The sequence below is a fragment of the Triplophysa dalaica genome, chromosome 2 (genome assembly GCF_015846415.1).
Source record: "Triplophysa dalaica isolate WHDGS20190420 chromosome 2, ASM1584641v1, whole genome shotgun sequence".
Lineage (NCBI taxonomy): Eukaryota > Metazoa > Chordata > Actinopteri > Cypriniformes > Nemacheilidae > Triplophysa > Triplophysa dalaica.
In genome coordinates, this window is record NC_079543.1 from 18,125,933 (window position 1) to 18,151,592 (window position 25,660).

The 25,660-nt window shown below is 37.9% G+C and overlaps 2 protein-coding genes across 7 annotated transcripts in view; both read right to left on the reverse strand.

The window, feature by feature from the left end:
- tmem131l (transmembrane 131 like) overlaps nt 1-2,858 on the reverse strand; it is a 49,675-nt gene extending 46,817 nt beyond the window's left edge. For 2 of the 3 annotated variants that reach the window (XM_056738102.1, XM_056738106.1), the window contains exons 1-2: nt 2,444-2,858; nt 1,670-1,740 (exon numbers count right to left, since the gene is read on the reverse strand). In XM_056738102.1, coding sequence (XP_056594080.1) covers nt 1,670-1,740; nt 2,444-2,552 — 180 coding nt within the window. In that variant the 5' untranslated portion in view covers nt 2,553-2,858. The remainder of the gene's footprint in view (nt 1-1,669; nt 1,741-2,443) is intronic. The other variant, XM_056738096.1, reaches the window with a different exon arrangement.
- A 584-nt stretch (nt 2,859-3,442) lies between these two features.
- mnd1 (meiotic nuclear divisions 1 homolog (S. cerevisiae)) lies at nt 3,443-25,611 on the reverse strand. Of its 4 annotated transcripts, none has more exons than XM_056738129.1 (10): nt 25,439-25,611; nt 23,042-23,383; nt 17,996-18,061; nt 17,752-17,809; nt 16,148-16,296; nt 15,927-16,001; nt 15,671-15,785; nt 11,759-11,803; nt 10,683-10,770; nt 3,443-4,159 (listed from the first exon to the last, which is right to left on the reverse strand). In XM_056738129.1, the coding sequence occupies exons 2-9, from the start codon at nt 23,042-23,044 to the stop codon at nt 10,700-10,702; spliced, it is 582 nt and encodes a 193-aa protein (XP_056594107.1). In that variant the 5' UTR covers nt 23,045-23,383; nt 25,439-25,611; the 3' UTR covers nt 3,443-4,159; nt 10,683-10,699. The 4 variants fall into 4 exon arrangements, 3 of the variants coding, with proteins under 3 accessions (XP_056594107.1, XP_056594098.1, XP_056594116.1); XR_008905450.1 differs by having other exon boundaries at nt 4,144-4,159; nt 10,683-10,787; nt 25,439-25,609; XM_056738120.1 differs by lacking the exon at nt 10,683-10,770 and having other exon boundaries at nt 25,439-25,601.
- Between the last annotated feature and the right edge of the window lie 49 nt (nt 25,612-25,660).

Here is a 25,660-nt window from a genome sequence, read left to right on the forward strand (position 1 = left end):
CAAGCGCTCTACAGCAAGTGTAAACCTCCCTACCCAACAGTCCCTACAGGTCGTGGCTTTGGTTCAGGTCCCCCTCGGAGCAGGTTCGAGGAGGACAAATTTCATAAGGTCATTTAAAGGAACAGTCCACCCAAAAATGAATATTCTCAATTTACTCGCCCTAATGCCATCCCGGATCTAAATGACTGGAACAAAAACAAATCGTTTTAATATAACATGCGGTCATATCATCTTCCTTAAATTGAGCCTTGAAATATTAAAGCTCGAAAAAGCACAAACATCCATCAAACTTGGTAATCCAAACAATTCCACTGAGTAACTTCATACCTTCTGAAACAAAACAATAAATAATTTGAGCTTATTCACCAAAACAAGCACATCCTAGCCAGCACCAATTTCATATAACATCTGGGTGGAATGGTGAGTAAATTATGAGATTTTGGGGTGAACTAGCCCTTTAAATATTCCCTTTACGCCGAGGGGGACATTTCCCATTATAAACATTTCCCATTATACAGTCAGCATCATCAAAAATGCATTAACACATATTCAATGCCCATATTGCATTTTGTTCTATGTATTTAAATGGACCAATGGTTACAATGCCTTATTTGAGCTTATGGTTACATTTCAGTAAATCATGTAATACACAACATATAAGCCTAATATATACAAATGTTAAACTAACACGACTACTAGAACATCATTTTCACTTTTGTCAACCAACCAAACTAAGCAAATGTTGAACTATAAATGGAACTTTCCATCCCCTTTGACTGTGGTCCTTCTCAAGCCATTACATAAATACCCCATCAAAAACAGGGTCGCTTACGCAACTGTCAAGTGGCAATTGTCTGTCAACCTCGGAAACAACGACCGCATGTCTGTGTATAGTTGTTGTTTCCTTCAGAGCAGGAACAGTCACATTTCAAGCAAAATTTACATCAACAACAACTTTTGTCAGCTGCGGAGTAAACGTCCAAGACATCAATGCATTACTCTAATCAAGTTGAAAGATAGGAATAAACGTTGCTTTACTGCATTTTATCACACAGCAAACATACCAAAAGCAGCAAACATCAGGCCAAACAAAGGTCAGGATAAGGCAGCAAAAAGACAATAATAAACATTACATCAGACTCAAAGAAGCACTTACGTTGAACAGTTATTTACACGATGACATATACTGAGGCATGACGTTAGAGAAGATAGAAGATGTGCATGCACTTTATGGCCTAAAAGCATATTTTTAGTAGAGGTAGGCCAAACGTAAATCATTTAATGACATATTTGAGTGAAAGCGTGATGAGACTGTATGAAACAACTCTGAAATTATAATTCATTAGGTCCATTCTGAAATCCCACACTCCTCATGGAAAGATGCCTCGCTCTTCCCGCCTCCAAATGGAAACACATTTTCACCACCCTAAACAAGTTATCGCCCTTCCCTTGAGCGCTGAATAAAACAACATATGCGGAACCACATTCAGAAAGACCAAATGTAAAGCACTGTTTTCATTTTAGCTACGTTTACATACGCAGCAATTTGACAAATGTAACAATAGCAGTTCGCTACGACTCGCACGTGCTTTCAGCTCAAAGCGAAGCAAAGTTACAGTGTAATAAAACGTTTGTCTAATGACGTCACATTTGAAGCAGTTTTACATACCTGCGACGGCATGAAGAAGTCTGCGTCCTCTGCTTGCCAAACTTCAACCACGCTGGACATCTGAGTCAGAACTTGAAAAGAAAAACAAGCGACATAAACATACCGAAAATCGTGCAAACACACATACCAACAACAATTCCCCGCACTGACCGCTGTCTATTAACGAAATCGCAAAAATTCAGATATTACACTAAAATAACCAACGTTTGCATGTTTGGCATCGAATGCGTTAACTGATATGTTTGCAGTAGTTTAACAGTGAGCACTAGAGGCTGGATGACAAAGGCGGAAAATTAAACGGACAAGCTATTTTAGTCCAGACCTCGCACCATGTCAACAATCCGAATACATGCAGCTGGAAACGCATATAAATGTGCATTAATGTTGCATTTAATACGCGCTTTCTTCGTGATTATAACGCACACATGTTTTGTGAGTTCCCACAGGGTTGCGATGAATAACAGCTAAGCGCTGAGCTTTGTAGCATATTGCATAGACACAGGAAATCGCACAAAACCATAACTGCTCAGTAATGTCGAGCTGCATTTCCTTTTATTCGATTTTAATCGAAATATAAAACGTACAAGTGCACATAGGCGGATTAAAACCCAGTGTCAGATCAGAGATGAGGTAAAGGTATTGAACATTATACTGCTTTAGCACAACGACTGCACTTGAATACTTGTCAAATCAGCCCTCGGCAGTTCTTCCGACATTTTCAGTCTCCGGTTGGATTCGTCAACTACATAAATACGACAAATATGCCTCTCAGACCTTGAAACTGAGCTCCTCCGTGTTGAATATAGGGCAATAAGAGCTGTAGAAGTCGCAGAAGGACATTAATCCATGTTTTTCTGTGCGTGAAGTCCCTTTGGCTCGCCATGCTGGCTGTGTTGAGCTCACTGGCTTCACTTCTTTCTCTTTCTCACACCCTCCCTCCTCTCTCAAACAGTATCTGTGTGAGTGTGCGCCCACTAGAGACCGAAACATCATCTACACCATGTATGATCTACAGCACTGCATGACGCGACGCGTCAACCGAAAATACTGTACTTGCAAACGCTTCAAGCGCAGTCTCCGCGACATTGCTCGAGATTGAGATAATTCACACGTATGAAACGCCGTTTAGATCGTTAGGATATAATTTCTTTCAAGTAACCGAAAGATAACAACCAATCAGAGAGCCAATGAAATCCAAATATCATAGTTATGATATGTCAAAGCAGCAACAAAAAGATTATGATTTCAAAATATATATAATTATGTCATATATGATTTTTTACAAAAAGTTAATGCAAAAAAAGGCAACGCCCACTGCTGGTGTGGCAAAACTACGCCCACTGTGTAGCCATGCTATATATATTACTTTAACTTTACTAGAGTAAAAAAACTTATTTAAAATAATAACAATTATTCAGGGATTGCAGAAAAAATGCAGTACAACAAATGGGTCAGAATTATATGTAAATAAAATAGCATTGCTCCTGCGTGCAAAATTAAGAGCTGAGGCATTGCTTTGAGTGCCAAAACAGGTTGATGCATGTCAATAACAAGAGATGTCACAACATGCACAAGGTATTATTTGTCTTTGACAAACCTTTAGTAACCAAAACATATTTTTAAAAAATATAGATATTTTCACACATATGAAGACCCAGTAAGTGGGCAAATCTACAGGACGTTTGGCCGAAATACTTTCTCAAATAAAAAACAGTAAGGAAAAATAAAAAACAGTTGGCGTGATAACGGTTATTTATTCAATCAGATTACACATAGCCATTGAAAACATTTTTAATATTTACAACATATGAACAAAATGTGCAATTTGAAAAGCATGCCCACAAATTAAAAATATGTCAATATTTCAGTAACAGATACACAAACAGGAACTTTTTTCCTTCTTTTAACTTAACCGTGGTTAATCGCTTTAAATTGGCCATTCACATGCACCTTAATTCAATCCTCTGTGCGTAGCTCAGTTTCTCCAGACAGTCCAAACAGTCTGTTTCTCCAAACAGTCTGTCCAGGCTATAGGGTGCCTCAGAGCAGTCAAGGGTTAACATATCATCTTCTCCATTTACACACCAGGAGGTTTTCCACTGTCGCTAACCCTTTTATGCTGACAAATCAATCTTGAAGTTGGCCTTGGACTAGACAAGGTTAAGATTTCAAGGGGGTTGGGGGAATCCCTGAGAATTTTTATCCCTTTTCACAATGTACCAAACCTTTTACAAACCAGTCAAAGCTTTACGTATAACACAGCACTGATATTTGAATTCTAAAATTAACTTGTGTAGTACAAAAGCACCGTTTGATTGTGTAATGGTAAAACGATGGGGTCAATCAATTATAAACAAATATATACAGCAGAGGCTTTTGGAAGTCAGTTGATATAGTCAAAGTCCTCTGGTATTCCAAAAGCTTTGTCTAAACGGCTGTTCTCAAAGCCAAACTTCCTCTTCGCCCAGGATTTGATTGCAAAAACATTATCTGAAAAAGAAAGAATGCAGAAAATTACACATTTAGGATGCAAAAAGTGACAACTTTTATCAGTTATGAAAACTAACCAACTGAAGCGTAAGTTATAGTCGTGCATAAGACCCACGGGTGCCATATAGGGGGGAAAATTCCAAGGGCCCATGACTGACAGGGGCCCCAAAAGTAGGTAAAAACTAATATTAAACCATCATTATTTAGTATATTTATTTAATAATAAAATTAATGATCTCTTTGTTTTTGGCAGTAAAAGTAAAAAATCCCCACAGACCAAAAAGTAAACATCCATATTGACCGACCAGCCCCCTGTATCTGCATAAAATGGTTTGGTCCTGCCTTAGGGCTCTCAGTGATAGTGTTTAGTTGCAGTCATTAGAAGCGCCAGAACTACAGTGACCACAATGTTGCCTAGTAATGTGAAATCAAAATCTGGTTTTCGAAAAGGGAAAGAGGAAAAAAGAGAGAGAGGAAAGACAAAGGAAAGGGTGTCAAACTGTTACCCAATTTTTCACCAAGAAAGGTAGGTAGCCTGTAGTCTGTGAGTGGTATTAACCTGTTGGCTAAATGTCCGTAGTGAAATAAGCTAGCTAGCTACAGAGAAGTGTTAGCCTACATTTAATCACCATTTAATCAGTGCAGGGAAACATTTAGCAAGATATTCATATTAATATATGTGCAGCTAAGTAAAAAAATCTGATGTTTTCATTGTTATGAGAGGATGCTGTTATTTTATTTTGATTTGAAAAGTTAATATATATTTAAGTTTGTTCGTTTTTCTTTTTTTTTAATCTTTAATTAATGATTATAATAATAATTAATAATAATTTTCTTAAGAGATTTTCCATTTTGTCAAATTTTTCAATAAATATTCATTGAGACTGTAAAACATGGCCTTCAGCACATTTTTATGGTTGCTTTTAATCTTGCATAAAATAGAGAACTGCATAATAGACTTACATGCATGTACAAATCACCAGCAGTAGATATTGTGCTAGTACTAGTATCGAACTACAAGAAGCAAGACAGTTGCAGGCTTTTAATTACAGGTATGTAAATATTTTGATGGGACAGTTGGGACAGGGGGCCCAATTAGAGTTTTTGTCATGGGGCCCAAAATTCCTGCCAGCACCCCTGGTAGGACCTACACCTGTGCGTAGCTCTGTGTAGCCTGAGATGCGCCTATCCTTAAATGTAACAATGCGTCATCTCAATGCGGGCCCTACGCGAACATTAAGCTCTGTGATTGGTCTGTTTGAACCCTTCCCTCAGGTAAAAAAAATGTCCGCAATGGCATCATGTTTCCTCAAACACATTTCCGAATGAATCATCCAAGTAGATTATTTGTTTTTTCTGTATTTAACATCTCAAGCCTTGTTTATTGTCGAGCCTGGCTCCGCTTCGCGGACCGTGCGTGCAACTCCCCAAACGGACGAGACGTTTATACTTGACGCGTTCGCCGTTGAGATATTCTTTAAACCAACAGGGGGCGCACAAACGAAATTGTCTGTAAATCCGCAGGATGTAGAAGAAAAATAGGAATTTTACTGGAATTACGTAAAATCATCAAGGAAATTTAAGATTTAAATGCTAAATGTACTATGCCATTGATTAACCTATTGGATGTCTTTATCTTTTATAAAATGAGAAGATATAACAACAGTTCAAAAGAGCAATGTTTATAAATATTGTTTTATTCTGAATACAATATAAAACAGACACACTGATGATAAAAGATGTCTGTACAGGCGTACATGTTCAGCCAAAATCTCTTCAAAGCTTTCATGTTGACTGCGGCGCCGCACGAACTGTTCGCTCGAGTCACAAAAAATGTCGTGCACGCCGCCACGCGAAATGAGTTCGCGCGGACACAAAACAAACTTCCGCTAACTCCGCGATGACGTCATATTTGGCGCGCGCACCCAGGCGAACTAGCGACTGCGTCGACCATAACCAGCCCTTCAAGCTGCAACAAAAGTGACTGTTTACTTGCCTTGGCTCTTGTCTTGTTTACACAAACAACAGATGCATGGACACTAACGCCTAGTGGTCATTGCCTGTCGACACAGCCAACGACACAGAAGTATAAAGGAAAGCCCGAGCGTTGCCCAAGGCGCAGCCTCGCACAACAAACGTACACTTTAAGGGGGATATGCAGTGAAGGAAATAAGTATTTGATCCCCTGCTGATTTTGTAAGTTTGCCTGCTTACAAGGAAATTAAGGATCTATAACTTTTATGGTAGGTTTATTTTAACTGATAGAGACAGAATAATAAAAAATATATATATATATGGTTATATATTGATTTGCATTTAAGTCAGTGAAAGAAGTATTTGATCCCCTGCCAGCCAGCAAGAATTCTGGGTCCACAGATTGGTTATGTGCCTATATGGACCACAGATTAGTCTACTTAATCAGCTTTACTACTACTAAATCATCTTTTGTTAAGTATATAAAAGATGCCTGCAAACAGAATATGTATCTTCCATTCAAACTCTACACCACCATGGTCCAGACCAAATAGGTTTTAAAAGATGTCAGGGACAAGATTGTAGACCTGCACAAACCTTGAATAGGCTACAGACAGAAGCTTGGTGAGAAGGAGACAACTGTTGGTGCGATTATTTGGAAAAAGTAGAAATACAAAATAACTACCAAATGCCCATGTTCTGGAGCTCTCTGTAATGTTTCCCCAATGGAGTGAAGATGATCATGAGAAAGGTTAAAGATCAGCCCAGAACTACATGGAGGACCACAGACAGTTGGGACCACAGTTAGCAAGCAAACAATTGGTAACGCGCTATGCCACAATAGATTGAAATCCAGAAGCACCCGCAAGGTCCTCCTGCCGAAGAATCCCCGCCTGGCTCATCTGAAGTTCGAAAATAAACATCAAAATGATTCAGAAAAGGCTTTGGCGAAAAACCCTTTCCTTTGTCTTTCCTCTCTCTCTTTTTAACTCTTTCCCTTTTCCAAAACCAGATTTTGATTTAACATTACTAGGCAACATTGTGGTCACTGTAGTTTTGGCGCATTTACTGACTGCAACTAAACACCATCACTGAGAGCCCTAAGGCAGGACCAAACCATTTTATGCAGATACAGGGGGGTGGTCGGTCAATATGGATGTTTACTTTTTGGTCTGTGGGGATTTTTTACTTTTACTGCCAAAAGCTTTACAGCTTTTGGTGCTGGCTGTTGTGATTCTGCCGCATCACGTCATGTCTTTCTTGGTCTTGGGGCAGAATCATATCATGATCCCTTGTTTCATGTGGAGAGAGAGAATTTTGGATCTTTTTGATCAACATACTCTCTCTCCAGGTCTCGACTCTGTTCCCGCCCTTTCATCTCGTTATTGCTTGTTAATTAGTTCATGCCCCACACCTGTCCATGTTTGATTTAGATTACTTTAAATAACCGTCGTGTTCATATTCTTGTGCTCATGCATTGTGTTCTGCGTACCTCTGTTCCTGAGTACCAATGATGTTTACCGAAATTACCTGTTCCTTATGTTACAAGTTAAGTCTAGTAAGTGTTTAGTTTAGATTTTGTACAGTGTTTAGTTAGTCTAGTGTTTAGTTAGTCTAGTGTTTAGTTAGTCTAGTGTTTAGTTTGTCTAGTGTTTAGTAAGTCTTCATCCCTGTTCACCTGCATTGTTGTCTTTTCCCCATTAGGGGTTTTCGTTTTGTGTTTTTGTATTACATAAAGACTTTTTTTCCCCCGTGAACCCTGCCTGCATTTGAGTTCAGAAATGTTGACTATGACCCCAAGAACACCATCCCTACAGAGATGCACATTGTTGGAAACATTATCCTTTAGAACTTTTTATCTCTGCTATGGGTACAGGATGACTTCACCGCATTGAGGGGCTGAGGTACGGGCCGTAAAATCTTGGACAAGAACCTCCTCCCCTTAACTAGATCACTGAAGAGGGGTCGTGGATGTGCCTTCAACATGGCAAAGACCCAAAACATAAAGCCAAGACAACCAAAGAGTGGCTTAAGGAGAAGCATACTAAATGTCCTAGCCAGTCTCTAGGCCCTAGTCCTATAGAAAATCTGTGAAGGAGGCTAAAACTCCAATTTGCTGAGCGACAGCCAAGAAACCTTAAAGATATATAGAGGAGTGGACTAAAATGTATCCTGTCACATATGCAAACCTGTTGACCAACTATCAAAAATGTTTTATCTATGTGCTTGCCAACAAGGGTTTCTCCAACAAGTAAAAAGTTATGGTTTGCTCGGGGACCAAACACTTAGTTCACTGACGGAAATGCAAATCAATGTATAACCTTTATATAACTTTTTCCCAGATTTTTTTATATTCTGTCTCTATCAGTTAAAATAAACCCACCATAAAGTTTTATAGACCCTTTATTTCTTTGTAAGCAAACTTACATAATCAGCAGGAGATCAAATACTTATTTCCCCTCACTGTATACTTCTGCGTCTACCAACTCAGAAATGGCATTTAGAATCTGTGTAGATAATTACGGAGTATTGCGTTACGCATTTTACATTCAGATAAGATATTATACTCCGCAAGATCAGGGATGCAAACTCATCGGGGTGAAAAAAGGTGACAATGAATCAAGACCGGAGTCAGTTTATAGTTTTATATATATATATAATTATAACAATTTGTATGTCATATTATTCAGTGCACATAATCATGAAACAGTTTATTTGCAAAACCAGATAAAACTGTTTTTGTTCATTTCCATAAATCATGTTCATTGTGTTTTTACAGTTACTTTTCTGTATTTTTTAGTTATTATTACTTAATCAAAACAATCTAACTGTTTAAATTATTACTTACTTGGAATGCAGTATAAAAAACATAGTAAATGAAAATGAAAAACACAGTTCTGTTTTTGCAAATTAACTCTTCACATTAACTTCAAGGTGCAGTGTTCACACAACAGCTTATAGTTACAGCTCTAAACATGAATGAACGTTTGCACAGCATGCCTGTAACCATAGTGACAGATTTAAATTTAATTTTACACAAGAAGTTCCATTGTAACAAAAACCTTAGGTGTGATACTATCAGCAATGTTGTACGAAAAACCAACACAACACTTACATGTGTACATCTTGTATGTCATACAAGAAATCTGGAATTGCATTGTGGCGTCTATGAATGCTTGAAGACTATCCCATTATACTGTAGCGCAGCTGTAGATAGATCAGCTGTGCAAAACATTACAAGCAGTTTGACATCAGGAAAACAAACCAGCGCGCCTTTACCTGTTGCTTAGTGACAGTTGTGTTGAAGTAAGTCAGAAATGCGCAGTCAAGTTGCTGTGTAATTCGACAACATCTAATATTGATTCATGAGTTAAGTATGTGTGCTCAAACTGCGCAGCATTCAAAACATAACCCGCAAACTGGCAAGTGATTTGACATCAACAACATCTGGACATGATTCTCATGATTTCATTCACCACGACCCCGTACAAAGACTCACAGACCCCTCTCACCCCCCATTTTCAAAAACTCATCGGATCTACACAAATCACAATAATTACCCATTTTGGATCCAAAAGGCGAATTTAACCGAAAGGTGACAAGTTGGCATCCCTGAAGATTGAGCAACTAAAAAAAATGTGTATTTGTTTTACTGGATTTAATTCAAAACAGACCCACTATGTCACGCATAAAGAAAACAGTTCTGCCGTACTTTAGAAACCTCTAGTTGTGTTTTTGCTTTATTAAACATATCTTTCCATCTGCATATCCATTCCAAACTAATTCTGCATATTTCTCACCAAAAACCAGCTTGAAAAAAATTGAGATTTCCTTTGGGACTGCATTTTATCCAGTACAATACAAAAAACAATAATCCCTTAATTGGATAATATTTTAACTTTAAAGAACAATCCAACAATGACACAACCTGTTGTATATGCAGTAAATAGGACTATCAACAGCAATGAAAACAGGCAAAGGATCGTAACAACATAAGCCCCTGGGCCTCCACATATGTTGACCAGTTAGTCTCCTGAGAGAAAAGCCTGAGATCGAGGGAGATGATAGAACTAAAGCTTAATTCCATTTACACAGGCATTGCATACCACCAAGTGTGCGTGCCTGCATGCACTCTTTCTTAGCGCAGTATGTAAGTTGTGTTTGACTCTGGGCTGAAATCTGATCTGTTTAATGTAAACCGAAAATGGACTCAACCCTAAACCCACCCCATCCAGCATGACTTCTGTGTTCCCAAACATAACAGTACAAATGTTTTTGTACACTCTTCATCTGGAAGTTTGGTAGTTAAAGTGATAACAAGCAACTTTTTGACCTTAAATTAATGTCTCTAAAATTATTATATTATGCATTTAGTAGACATGTAAATTTGTAAAAATTTAAGTGTCGGAGCAAAAGATGCATTCAATTTAAATGTGAATGCTTACCCAGACCTGCCTGAAACGCCTCGTATAACCCATGAATCTACATCATTTTGTGGTATGACCTGAGTAAGACCGCCCAAATCTATACACAAGTAAGGTGGGCATACCTGTAAATCTCATTGTATCATCGTTGCCGCAGCAATATCGTGGAGACCCTGTGTGTTTCGTTGTAAGAAGAAAGCCTCTTTGTTTGTCCTACCAAAAAAGAGCAACTAAAAACGAATGGTTACATTTTATTTACAATACTGTTCCATAACAGTACAATCCGAATAATGTGTGCAGCGCATTTCACAGATGATTGCTTAATAAACCTGGGAGAGATCAGGGCCAGCTGTGTGAGGCAATTCCAACCATTACAACTTAGCAAGGACAGTCTGGCGCTTCAGATTCGCAGCCTGTAAGTATAATTTCATTGTAAAAGACTTTGTTACCCTCTAACGCAAGTTGAGTTTGTTGTGTGTTTGAAGCGTATGTTCTTTCTTTGTGTGATATGCAAATGCAGACATGCGCGCAATGTAAAAAAAGACAACATAAGTCCTAAAAATTAGTAATTATGTTCCAACTAGAAGCAACAGATTTCGTGTTTATTATGCTGTTTATTGTCTTTGTTGAGTCGCGACAAGACATGGCATTACACTGGTTGATCACCAACGGCTAATCTTTATAACGTTGTATAAAAAGGTAAAATTGTTAGCTACAGTTTTTAACTATTTAACATAATATTTTTTAAAACCTTTCCAATCCTTTACCTCCTGTTCAAGTTGCCCTGCCAAACTTGATGTATTGGGTTCATTATCACCTGTCAGTATAATTGCTTGGGAACAGTATGTTCTGAATATGGTAAGAGGAGTTACATTTCCGTCACACACTTGTAGAATTCAACCAATCGCTACGCACTGGTTAACTGGCTAAACATAGCAAACCTTGCTTTTCAGAGCGATGAGCTTTGTAAAAAAATCTGTGTTTTTCAGAGAGGCGGGGCAAAGAGGAGATACAAACATGCACGGTATGTGTAAAATACAGCGTTTTTTAACCTTAAATCGTGTATAAACATTGCAGTATTAGTACATGCAAAACAAGATTGCCAGGGCCTTCTATTGATCTTTCATGTGACTTATATTAGCAAAGAGACTGGCTTAACTGGCTTGCTTTTTTGTTTGTTTTGTGTATGCAAAAGACTTACCTGTCCATCTCGACACTGCCTCCTTTGCTGCAATGTTGGTTTTACCTAGATAAAACATGGGTATGTTAGCAAGGTCAGGCTTGTTGGGTTGCTCATACACTTTCAGATTTTAGCAAGTAACTTACATTGGATAAAATGCATAGTTTCTATAAATTTGCTTCATGGTAATCGAACCAATCGTTGCTTTTGAATTGCTAATCTCAAGCAGTTGCTAAACCTGTTAAACTAAAGGATCATGCTTTAAGTCTTACATAGCTTGTCAATGTTTGCTGAATGGATCTGGTCCTTTGATAAAACTCAGCTGTGCAGATCCATATGATTTGTGAGCAACCCAAAAGCTCTGCAGGTGGTTATAAATCACATAAGCTTGTCCCTTTTTCATTGAGACCATTGATTAACGTCTTAGACAGTAAGCGGACACACTGATATGTGCTGCCCAGACCACTTCAATTTCAGAGCTAGATAAAAAAACGCTCAAAAGCCATTCTAAGGTTTTGGATTATATTCAAACTGAAAAAAGTACATAAATCTGCCCAGTCGCATTGGAAGTACCTTGTGTCCTCTCTGTTTACCCTACATTTACATTTAGTCATTTAGCAGACGCCTTTATCCAAAGCGACTTAAAAATGAGGTAAACAACAACATAAGGGCAGCAGATGTATGCAGTACAAAGCATTGCGCACTTGACTGACAAGTCAACAAATACAGCATTTCTTTAAAAATCGCAACACTGTGGATGGAATATGATATATGAAGGGTCGATTAAGTCACATGAACACTGCGATTTAAATGCACTTTAAACTCTTTTAAAACCACATCCACAAAATGTGATGAAAACATTGATATGTTTAGCGCCCCAGAAGCAATCAGGGTTTTGTGTACTGCTCGAAGGCATCATTAGCCCTCTTACTGACTTAACATCCCTTGGTTGCCGACTGGGACTCGTACCGGCAACCTTGTGATACCGTAAGTGATTTGGAGCCCTCGGTCACTAAAGTGGAAAAAAAACAACCAACACAAATCAGGCTGCCCTAGAAATATAAACTTCTGCTTCATAAACACTGATAATAAAGAGCCGCGACATCTTTAAATGGATCTCTCTTATCCAATTTATACAGAGAACAGCTGAACCCCCTGGGTGTTACAGACACATCCTTGTTTATGTTTATCATTTCATCATCACCTCTAATAATGATGTAAAGAGCAGTACTGCTTACTACAGCACCACCTCAACTGCAACAAAAAGCAATTTAAGACAAGCTATAACTGCATAGATGAAAAAAGTCCAGCCTTCAATGTGCAGATAGTTTAATAGTTTAACGTTCACAAACATTATTTACAGTAAGTATGCCAATGTAGTTAAACAAGCGAAATTAATCATAATTGATTTTCCATTTTAGTTTTGGCTTATAACATAACAAAAAATAATAATAATCAAGGTTAAATGATTATTGTCACATTACTTTTCACAAGGATTTTCTCATTTCTTGTTTATCCTAAACAGCACACATCTTTCCTTTCCACAGCACTGCAATTTCCTTTGCACTCTCAAAAAGCCCAAGATTAGTCAGATGTGTTAAATCTAGATCAACATTCATCTACATATTTTAACATATTTGATCTCATTTGTTTTGATGTAATAGATTATATTCATATTCAACTCTATATTACTGTAGCGAGGAAGGCGTGGCGAGAGCCGTCAGACAAAGGGGCGGGGCTCTGCATTTCTGACGGTGGAGATCGGAAGCATAAAAGAACGAGCTGACAGAAGGTACGAGGACCGGGCCCGAACATGTTTGTATTTGTATTTGTGTTATGTTCGCCGGCGGTCGGCCGTGAGGGGCCGCCGGCTATTATTACTTTATTAAATGTTTGTTTAAATGTTTGCCGGTTCCCGCCTTCTTCCTTCCATATCTTGAGACGTATTACATTGGTGCCGAAACCCGGGAGGAAGGAGAGACATGCTGTCGGAGAGCTCTCGCTTCTGAGGGACATCGCGGTGTTTAGGAATTCGGGCAGCGAGGACGAGGGAAGTCCGCGAGAGGGCTGGCCGAGGCGGTGGTGCTGGAACAAGTATTTGGATGGGACGGACGGCTCGCTGACGTGTTTCTTGGTCAAGGTGGGGTGGCTGCCATCCAGGAGGGAGCGAATGAGTCGTTGCCTTTGTCCAGAGCCTGCTGCCGTCCGCCGTGAACAGGAGCAGCAGGAAACGGCAGACTCACTGCTGGCTGCCCTCAGCTGGAGGAGCCATCGCCGGCCGCCAGAGGGCGGAGGATTGAGGCGTCCACCGAGCGTCCAGTACCACCGCATGGCACTGCGAGGAAGAGCCTTTCGGCTGGCTGAGGACCGAGCAGCAGCATGTCGGGGAACCAGACCAGATTGTTTTTTTTCCACTCTCCCCTCTCTCGTCCCTGTCGCTCCTGGTGCTTCCGTCTCTGTTCTCTCGTCTCGTCGGTGTATACCCCCAGGGGCGGCGGAAGCCGAGACTCATTGGAATATTTTCAGAAATGTATGCTTATAACAAAATAAAGGATGAAGTCATATTCCTACTAGCCACTGCAATCGTATTTATCACTGTACAATACACCCCAAAGGTAATTTTAAACACGACTAAAATAATAATAATAATTTGCCATAATGACAAATCCCTGGAGGCGATGGAAGCGTGAAATATTTGAGCGGGACCTACTGACATTGCCATGGATTTTAAAATGTAGAGCGGCTGTTAGAAAGACAGAACTGCAAGCATATGGTGACAAATGATGTAAAGCGAGGTTACAAATGTTACTTTCTCATTAGAGAAATTAGTCATTATCTCCACCAGGTCATGCATTGAGATGATTATTCAAGACTCATCAGAGGACTGACTGGAGTGAATCTAGAAATATTCAAAGTTGAATCTACTTGGGGATGTTAAACAGACCAATAAAGACACTATAATTGCAAATGTTGGTGTGTTTGGCAGAACAAACAGGTGCCAATTTTGCCTCTGTGTAATGAAAAGATGGTAAATATAAAATGTATTATGAAGGTGTGTTGAAGCCCAAAACACCAGTATAGCTTCTAGCTGGTTATTTTTCTTGGTTTAAAGAATGTTGCAAACTGTCAGGTGTTAAATACAACATTTGCCAGGACTAAGCTATGGCCTAAGAGGACCTATTGTGACATATGAGGCAAAAATGATCAAATCACGCTTTTAAGAACTGATGATCTTATGAGAAATGATGAGTGTCAGGAGGATCCCATTGCGAAATCATTTAAAGATTCAATTTTTAAGAAATCAGTCAAAGCATTACAAAAGAAAATGCTGTTCAACAGAAGAAAGAAGTCTAATGTGTCTGGAGGTAAATGTATATTCAAGACACTCAGAGTACGTTCACAAGAACTAGACTATATGAGTCAACTATATGAGGCCAGTTTTTTTGATTGCACTTATACTTTTTGTTGTCCTTATGTGTACAAATTGCTTCCATTGTTTACCCCATCTATAAATTGCTTTGGATAAAAGCGTCTGCTAAATGACTCAATTTAAATGTAAATATTATGTCTCCACTGGTTGTAGTTGTGCAGTAAATCTACTTTTTGCTGGAGAAATTATAATAATTATGTCATGCGGCACTAACATGCAGCATGGTGGCCGCCATTATTGTTTGGGGAATACTCAAGCATGCCAACAGGCTGAATGCATAAAGGGCCAGGTACACTTGACTTTCCGCGTCCGTCTCGTGTACAAAAGCATCCGCATAGCTTTTTGAGCAGATTCATTCACGGATGAGCGCGGATAGATTAGTTTGACACATGCGTGGGCAGTACGTCATCAAGTGGACCTGGCTGATTTAAAAAAAAATAAAGAGTTTAATCTATGCTAAAACATCTTTGAAATGTGGACACGGATCAGAGTGGTTTACTCACGAATCTCCTCCACCACCTCTGGATCACATTCTTTGTACTTATCCACTTCAGCCTTCATCTGATCTCTTTCATCTTTCAATGCTGCAAGCTCCTTCAGAAGAGCTTCTCTTTCCTCCTATACATGCACAAACATCAGTCAGAAAAGAACTCTTAGACAAATCAACTAAAATTCACCTAAATAGATATGCTAAGCTTAAAATATTTTTAAAGTAAATATGGTTCTTGAGTTCAGAGAAACAGAGAAGTCAACACGCACGTTAATTTCACGCCCAACTTTGGCTTTGTCAGCCGCTTGCTGAAGGGCTGTTTTGCGCTGCTTTCCTTCATCACACTACACACAGAGAGAAAAGGATTTCCACATTATCAAAAAATTCCACTCATCCTAACTGCTGTTACAATAAATAATAAAGTTCTACAACAACCTGTTTAACAACAAAACAATTTGGACAAGTGTAACAATATCAGAGAAAGCTTCACCTCTCTCTCCAGCTCTTCCAGTCTACATTTACGGGCATGCAGGGCCTTGCTGGGAAAAGCCCAGTAATAGTTTGAGGTGCCAACTCTTTCTGTGTCTACCATGTTATCATCCACCAGACTCTGCAGCACTTCTTTTACCGACATGGGAGCTGAAAATATACATCAAATAAAACCTCATGTAAGGATTGTTCCACTAGACTATATATACAATTAAAACAGCAACAAAAAACATTTTTGAAACTTGTATCAATCTAACTTCTCAAATATTATTTCCACAAACACAATTATGTCATCACCACCATCTGGTATTTCAAAAGATCAATGATGCTTGTTTCTTTCTAAGTTCATTGCATTAGCCTTAAAGGAGCAATTTGGAGATTTTAGCGGCATCTAGTGGTGAGGTTGCAAATTGCAAGCTACGTGACCGATCAATCAATATTAGGGCTGCAGCTATCGATTATTGTAGTAATCAAGTATTCTACTGATTATTCCATCAATTAATCGTATAATCGGAGGATAAATACTTTTTCTTTATTTAAGAGCGATACTAAATATACAAGAGGAAAAAAGACAGTTCTCTTAAAATGAACAACTAATTTGTTTCCTTTTTAGAAATTTTATTTTATTTCTGAAATTGCATCCATTTATATCTTTGAAAAGTTAACCCATTTAATACATTTCATTGCCATATTACATTCGAAATGCAATATAATACAAATGTATAAATAAGAAACATTAATAACATCAATTAAAATAGAATTAATCATTTCAAAAGTAAAAAACTAACTTCAGCTTATGCATGATGCATTTAGTTTATCTTAATCAGTCTTGGTTTTTTTTTTTTTTTTTTCACTTCACCATTACAAAAATCTATCACTTATTTATCAGCAATTCAACATGAGAATACATGTGAACAGACCAAAATGTGTGTGTCTTGATCAGGGGAAGACTGACCATCTGGAGTACCGGAACTTTTCCCGTTGGGCCGGTAACATATGATGCCGAAAGGGATGCTTGGGCCAATAATACCAAACCCCACCCCGTCGATAGAAATGGTGGGCTGATGCCATCAAAAAGTAAAATTGCCTAGATGATTTTTTGTATTCGAATTACTTGAGTAACTTGAGGAATCGTTTAAGCCCTACTCTATATCAAACATCAAAAATGGGGTTATAATTTGTGTGTTTTATGTCATCTCTGAGGCTCCCTACTGACAGAGGACAAACATGTGTTCATGTTTTTGCTTCTTTGCCCAAGGAGATAATTTTTTTTCAAAACACATCTGTAGAGCAGTTTGTTCATTTAGGGCTACTGTAGAAACAACATGGTAAATTCCATGCAAGAGACCCCGGGGTGTATGTAGATAGAAATAGCTCATTCTAAGGTAATCAAAACAAATATTCATTATGTAAGGTCTTTATACACCTCTGAAGACATAGTTATGTATATTATATTGCATTTCTTTCATTAAATCCTTCAAAAAATTAAACTATATTACACTTACACAGATCTTTTAAAGCATAGCTTCATGTACTGACCTTAAAAACTAGAAAATTCAGTGACACTAATTCAGTGTTAAATCCTCCCAGATTAGTTGTACTTACTGATTCCTTTGGATTTGGGGGCTATTTTTTCAATGTCCTTCAGTTGAAACACATCTTTCTGATAGCAAGAGAAAAGTAATGTCATCCCTCCAAGTTTCAGTCCAATCCACTCATTGAAATTACTTACATACAATAGTATTTACAAATCATAACAAATATTTTCGAGGCATAAACATATCTCACTCATATATAATCATAAAGCAGGTTATTGGAAATATTTGTATGTTAAATAAAGCACACTTACGGTTTCAAAAAATATTTCCATCATACGACTTCTTTTCTCTTCCAAGCTAAGTCCTTTCTTTTTAGACTGTGTGGATTATAAAAAATATATATATATGAGGCACTTTTATATGCACATCAATACAAAAAAACCCTCAGAGGGTAGGAATTAAAAAGTCCTAAATCATTAAGCTATTATAAAAAATTGCCTTTTAATAATGTTCTATTTTTCTGGCCCTTCAGCTGTGCTAATAGTTAAGGTATGAACTTGGCCTGACACTATTTTCATTGATATTGATTACGTTCTTTGATTTTAAGCAACATATTTTGTTTCAGCAACACTGAAACATTTTATTCAGTATACAAAAAAGCTTCATATGATTATTTATGGAAGTGCTTAAATTACCAGAATTCAATCCCTCAAACTAAACGTAGGGCATAGAGTATGTGGCAGTAACACTCTAGAAGCCCCTTTCTGTAACATTAAATATTCCTACTGTAAAGACAAAAGTTTCTTATGGTGGATAATGCTATTATTACAATATTGCATTATTACAAGACCAGGGTTTTTTTATGCATAGAGAATTTGGAGGCGGTCTCCTCTGTCAAATGTTGTGCCACCTCAGGCTCTCGCCAAAATTATGTTGGGTGTCTTCACAAGAAATGTTGCGTGCATTTAAAGGGGTGATTCGCTGGAAATACATGTTTTTCTTTGTCTTTGGTGTGTTTTAAGTTGCCCACGCATGTATTAGACACATACAATTGCAAAAATGTAATTGTCGGAACAAAGATGTATTTTATTTTGAAGCGAATGTTCACCCAGACTTTTGAAACGCCTCATGTAACCACACCCCGGCAAATTGAAGTCAGTTCGTAACACGATTTGACCAAGACTGCCCAAATCTTAACGCAAGTAAGGTGGGTCTTGTAAATCTCATTGTACCGTCACTGGCGCAGCTTGATGTTCTGAGTATGCTAAGAGGCGTTACATTTCCGTGCAGTATTCAACCAATCACTTCGCACTAGTGAACTGGTCAATGATAGCACACCTCGCTTTTCAGAGTGAGCGTTGTAAAATATCAGCACATTTCAGAGAGGCAAAGCAAAGAGGAGATACAAACATGCAGGATGTGTGAAAAATACAGCGTTTTCTAACCTTAAATCGTTTATACACGATGTATTACATCTAAAGCAAACAATAATATTCTTTTTCGTCGCGTCAAATGACCCCTTTAACAGACTGTCATTTGTAACTGCAGTAGCGATACTACACCACAATGGAGGCGCTGTTTCGTTATCAGCACACAGGCCCTAAAAAGAGTTGCAGAACAAGAGCCTGCCTGTTTGTTTTGCATCAAAGTATGTTTAATTTCTTTATTAAATTAACATGACGTACATCATTGTGATGTCTTTAGCTGTGCAGTAGGATCCTTGAATCAGCGTATACTGTATTCGCCAGTATGAACGTACATTGTGTTCAGAACGACTCGCACACCAGAGACTCATTTGAACCGGTTCATTTAAACTATTGAACATTTCAATCACTAGCGAATACAAGAGATCATTGAATCATTCAAAGTGAACCACAGAGAATTCAAGATGTGAATGAGCTTTGCTCATTTTGAAATACTGGTTAATTCAGTTGCCTATTTTGTGCTGAAAAGCTAGTTGAAAATGATTTAAAAAAAAGCTTTATTTGATATAAAAACATTTCTATTTGGTTGAATAAAAGTAATGTCTTATACAACTTAATAATTGTCATTTATCAAATTTTATTAGAACTTTTAATATGTAAAACTCAAAGTCCCTTTGGTTAAGCCACTTAAAGGTACTGTAGGCCTACTTGTGTGTGTACAAGATCAGGACGGCAACTCATTTTGAGCCAGGAAAACCCTGCTAGATTTATTCATATTCTCTTCCAAGATGTATCCTTTTATGGCATTGAGTACATATCATCCATGAGAGGGCGGGGCCTTTGCCATGACAAATGTGTGTTTACATACTTTCCACACAACAATGACAAAGTCAGACTACGGCCTTTAATAACTATGAAGCTTGTGTGCCCTAAACAAGAGATTTTTCAATGAGCAGGTGCCCTGCTATAATGTCATTTGACATAAGACAGTAACGTTATAGTTTTGGTATAACTAAATTATATTTTGAGTGTGATGCTGATGTTATGGTAAGTTCATTTAGACGTGGCTAGACCAAAATGCAAACGTTTTCCTTTCATATTTTCTGGCATTGACAAGAAACTATAATAAGTGGTGTAGTCGAGACTCGAGGGTATACCCAGTTATACGGCGTATACCAACTTCTTTAAACAAGTGGGTATACGCAATGCCGACTGATAGTGCAGGGTTTGCATGGCTATACGGTGTATACCCTCTGTAATTTTCCATGGTGTGTCATAAAAGTTGTGAATAATTGGACAAACTGAATGAACTGCTGCCAATATTGTAGAAAACGCCTATGACTGATCTCAGATCTGATCTACCTCCGCGTGCACTCTTCAATCTAATTGAGATGGCCAATCAAATGAAGGAAGCCGAGCATTACTGTCTAATCAAATGAAAAAAGGCTGGAGTTGCTTTTGACAGAAGCCCAGCTCAAGGTCAGTTTCACTGTGAAAGAGTGCAATGTAAGTAGTTAAATTTTTTATCATAGAAATATCAAGGGCAGTTCACATGTCGCGTCCAAAACGTGTGCAAACAGGGTTTTTCCTGCATAGAGAATTTTGAGGTGGCCTTCTCTGCCTACTTTTGCGCCGCCTCAGCCCCTCTCGACAACAACAGTGTCCCAGAAAACGCTGTCTTCATGCCATGGACAAGCGTTGCACTCAATAGGCATTTGTAACTGTATTTGTGACATCACGCCACTATGGTGGCGCTGTATCGAAATAAGATACAGTTATGCGCTGCTTCAAGATTTTTCCTCAGATCTGTCGTGACTGGTTAGGTGAGTATTGTTTGTTTTGCACCCTTATACGTTTTAAAAGGCTTTCAAACTATACATTTCATCACATCTTATGTTTTTAACTTGGCAGATATGGCTCGTAAAATCACAGATTACTTATTAAAGCCAGTTTGTGAGCAGGCGGGAGTCGAGAGGATATAAACAGTGCAGACAGCAAGAGGCTAACGTTATTCCAGTCTATAAATTAGCCAATATTCTGTAAACAAGTCGTAAATATGGTGTCATTTGCTTTACCATAATATATTTCAATATTTTGTCTTGCAGCTTCGCTTAACGAATAAGCCGTAATACAGAATAAACCGCTGCCTGTTGCTTATCTACTGTCGCTGAATGTATGAAAAAATAAGCATGCACGTTCATTAAAGACAGTGTGGTGACAGACGGAGGTGTGGTGATTTCGGCTATATGATGACATATTAAGAAGTTAAGAGACTAAATGGCCTCCGCTCGCAAAATTGACATTGCGCTGTTCGTGTTCGGTTTGAGTAAAACTGTGTGCCCTGCTTACAGTAGTAATGCGCAGATGGCAAGCAGCAAGACGTACAAGGGCTGCTATAAGTATTTTTGCTTATTAAATATAATCTATCAAATTTGAAAAGCTGGACATAATCAAATTATGTTACCGACGAGATGCAGGAAATTTGTTAGGTTTGAAACAAGATTGATGGTAACCATGAAGAACAAATTTAACAACGTAGTGTGTGCATGCATATGATCAGGATGGTACCCCCTCAGCCTAATTTTGAGCCAGGAAAAACCCTGGCAAAGCACTGGCGCGTCGCTTTCTTCCTCTTTCCACAGCTCTCAGGAGTTGAATATTTAAGATTCGCGATCGAGACAGCTCCGATATTGCGATCAGGCTCATACACTCTTAACATACATCATACACCAAGGGGAAATCTGATAAGATAATCTTTAGAGCCGTTTAAGATCATCAGGACTTTACCTAGTACTGTTGGAAGGGGAGAAGTCAGTCGATTATCTTTTGGTGTGGCCCCAGCATTAGGGTTGGCACGACAAGCTTTTAGAAAATGCACTGTAACCCACTGCTTCTTAGGGCTTATTGTTTTAATTTTGTAATGCAAATATTTCAAATGCATAACTTCTAAATGAATTCTTTCTATATTATTTAAATGTTACCTGTTTGAAAAAAAAAGTATCTGCAACTTTTGTAATTTGATGTCTATGTTATTACTCAAAGAGTAAAAGGATAGTTCACACAAAACTGGACATTCTGAGATCACTCGTTTACCTTCATGTCAATTCAAACCCAGATGCTCTTTCATGAAACATATCTATACTTTTTTACTGATGCTGATAAGCATGAAAAGACAGACATTGTTGTAAAAAGTCTAAGAATGCACATGTATAACGTTAGATCAAGGAAGTCAAAATATTATTTGTTATTGGCATTTCTAAAATCCTGCGCACTGCCCTGGTTGTGACTTCATATAGCCTGTAGGCCAGGATTGATTACAGAATCTGCACCTCTTCTGTGGCCATCACTCATTTCTGATACAAAACTTCAAAATGTGCATAAAACCAGGGTGGAAACCTGGCTACATTATAACACCGCTTTAAATATGGGGTCATAAATTACCAGTTTAACGTTACCCAGACCTCCAGGCACCACTACATCACTTGTAACGTAGACTTGTTGGAGTAAAGTTACTTCATTCATCTATAACGCTTTCATGGTAAATTATTTTATTCCGTCAACTCAAGCTCCCCGGTTAACCTCCCCTGTCATCACTGACTACATTTAAGTAATATATTACGTTAATAAAATGATAAGGTAGCAGTCTAACGTTACCGTCTTTTTATTCACTTACACATTTAATTGAATTTATTTAACGTTACATTTAGTCATTTAGCAGACGCTTTTATCCAAAGCGACTTACAGATGATGAAAACAATGGAAGCAATTGGAACAACATAAGCACAACAAAATGCAGATTTATAACACGGGTTTAGAAATGACAAACGTAACAACTGGTTTAAAAGCATTTTGTGTAGTGCTGTTACACATGAAGGCGACAATCTCTAAGCAATAATCAAAATGTATAGAATAAAATATGATCTACGTTCTCACCATGTTTGTGGCTTTCAGTCAGTCAGTCTTCAATTTGGCGCGAGCTGTAGACAGTCTCTGCACGCATGCGTGGTGCGGCCGAATCAAATAACGTCACGCATGCTCATAATTTTTTGGCCGGTCTGTGTGCGTTTTGCTTCTTCAACAAGAAATATAAATACGACATATTTACAGATTTGGGCTAAAAATTTCTCATGTTTATGGCTTCAATATTTCCTTTGAACACATGGGAGGGACTGGAAAGCCCCCTTTCTTCTGATTGGTCAAATCGCTCCGTTTTCTGTTCAGAACCATTGAGAAAAGCCATCTCTCAATGGCTCTGCTTCTGTGCGGCCTTTCATCCTGCCAGACACAATAACAGTCTTTAGTGCCACTGTCAAGTGTTTGCACTGTATTAAAATTAAAGAAAAAAACCATAAATAATTCGTGCCACTTGTAAGCGAAGCCTGATGTGGGCTACATTATGCTTACACAGAGTATTTTAATGAAGCATTGGATGGATATGGTAATCCGCTGATTATTCTCTCTTTGGATAAGAGTAAATTTGACACTACCCTATTTAATTTACATGAAAAGGATGTTTTTTGGAAGGTTTTTTATGGTTGCTTAAAAACCCAATGTATATTTGAAATGTTCTTATATTATTATTATAATTATTATTATTATTAGTTGCTAAATCTATGCTTGTTACATATAGCGTTGCTATCTTTTTTCAAAACAACTTCTAAATGGTAGGACCAGTGGCATTGCTAGGCCCTTAAATATTGTGAGTAATAATGTAATCTGTACAAGAATTCAAGATCGCTTTATACTCTCCTTTAAAACTCTTATTATGAAAACTGCGTTAGGCTGCGTTACTTAGCGCATTCTTCAGTTCACACAGCAGCACATTGGAGCGAACAAAAGTTTACCTAGAAGCTCTTTGTCGTTTTTCGTTTTTGTTATTAATTTACATGCATATTGTGTAATAGATGAACACGCAGTCATGCGCAGGAGTGACAGCGCTCGTGCTAATCAGAATGAATAGGAAACATCAAGTTATTCCTAGAAAATAATGATTCAGCAGTTGATTGTGACAATTATTGTATGGAATCGTCACTGTTGTTATCACTTTTTGTATTATAAATATTGCAGATTGACCGATTAATGTGATATTTATATAAATAACAATAACTTGTCTTTGTGCTTTTCTGCATATTCTTTCTCAATTATTTATTTTAGTAATGTATACAGTATGTGGTGCTTAGAGATATATATATGCTCATTCGAGGATGAGCCCCCCCTAATATTGAAAAGCTAGAGTCGCCCCTGTAGCACGATCAAAAAACTCCCAGTGACTTGCGGTATCTGAGCAATGAAGACCGTAATAACTAATGCGATCCACTAGAGGGAGCGGCAGGTTAATAAATTATATTAAGTTCTATTTTACTCTCCGTTCACTGTAGTTTATTAGAAAAAATAATATTAATAGTCCATTATGAGGACAAAGTTCACACTTCGAGCAAAAAAATAACTTTTCAAAACTGCACTCCCTTCTTTACCATTCGCATATTTTTCATTTTAACTGACAATCCCATATATTACACATGTAAACTGGACTCCTTATACTGGACTTCGATGGGGGACAAAAGGCTTAACGTGGGGTTATTCACTTTATATCTGAAATAAGAGCTCGTTTTCACTGATCGCTCTGAGTCATTGAAAAACAGAGTTGTGACTAGGGATGGGTATCGTTAAGGTTTTAACGGTATTGCTACTTTTATCGATCCGGTACTTTAACGGTACTCTTATCGGTACTTTTTGTTGTGTTTTTTTATAAAAGACAAAACTAAAGCTGGAGTTGTTTTCACTATTTAAAACATTCTTTACAGACTCAACATATCTTAATGCAGGTAAGAGATGAATGATGACTATTATTCATAGAGAATTAAAATAAAGTGCATGTGGGCCTAAGTTTGTTTGTGTTCTTTTTTGTTGTTGTTTAATAATAACCATAATTGGACCAGATGCTGGAGTGGATTGGTTCACTGTAACTGCAGCTTTACATTCACATAATGTAGTTAACTCTGTTTGGGCTTAAACGTTATACAGGTTTGGAACCTCTTGCAAAGTACACACACAAAATTTCATCAATACAAAATAATTTTTAAGTAAGCTCTGCTTTATAATATCTTAAGCATAATTTATTATTATTCATCCATTTAAGTACCGTGAAAGGATTTTTAATGTTTAAGAGTTAATTAGGCTACTGCAGAAAAAAATACTCTAAAGATTTATATGTAGGCTATTTTTTAATGTGATGTGTGTTTATTAAATGATTACATACTAATTTAAAGAAACCTTATGCAATGTTTATGTCGGGGTTATTTAGGAAGGCTGCTAGGCTAGCATACGTACCTGAGGACGTGGATGATGAACTAGCTAGGCAGTCGAAAACTTTGCATTTCTCTGTCTGCACATAATGTACTTTTGAAATATGTTTTGCCAGATTGCTGTGTTTCCGCTCTTACAAGCAAAAATCTTGTTGCACTTGTTGCAATAACGAGCATTGTCTGCATCCACTCGAGTGAAATGTAACCATACTTTAGACCGTTTGATTCTCTCCGCCATCGTCACTCT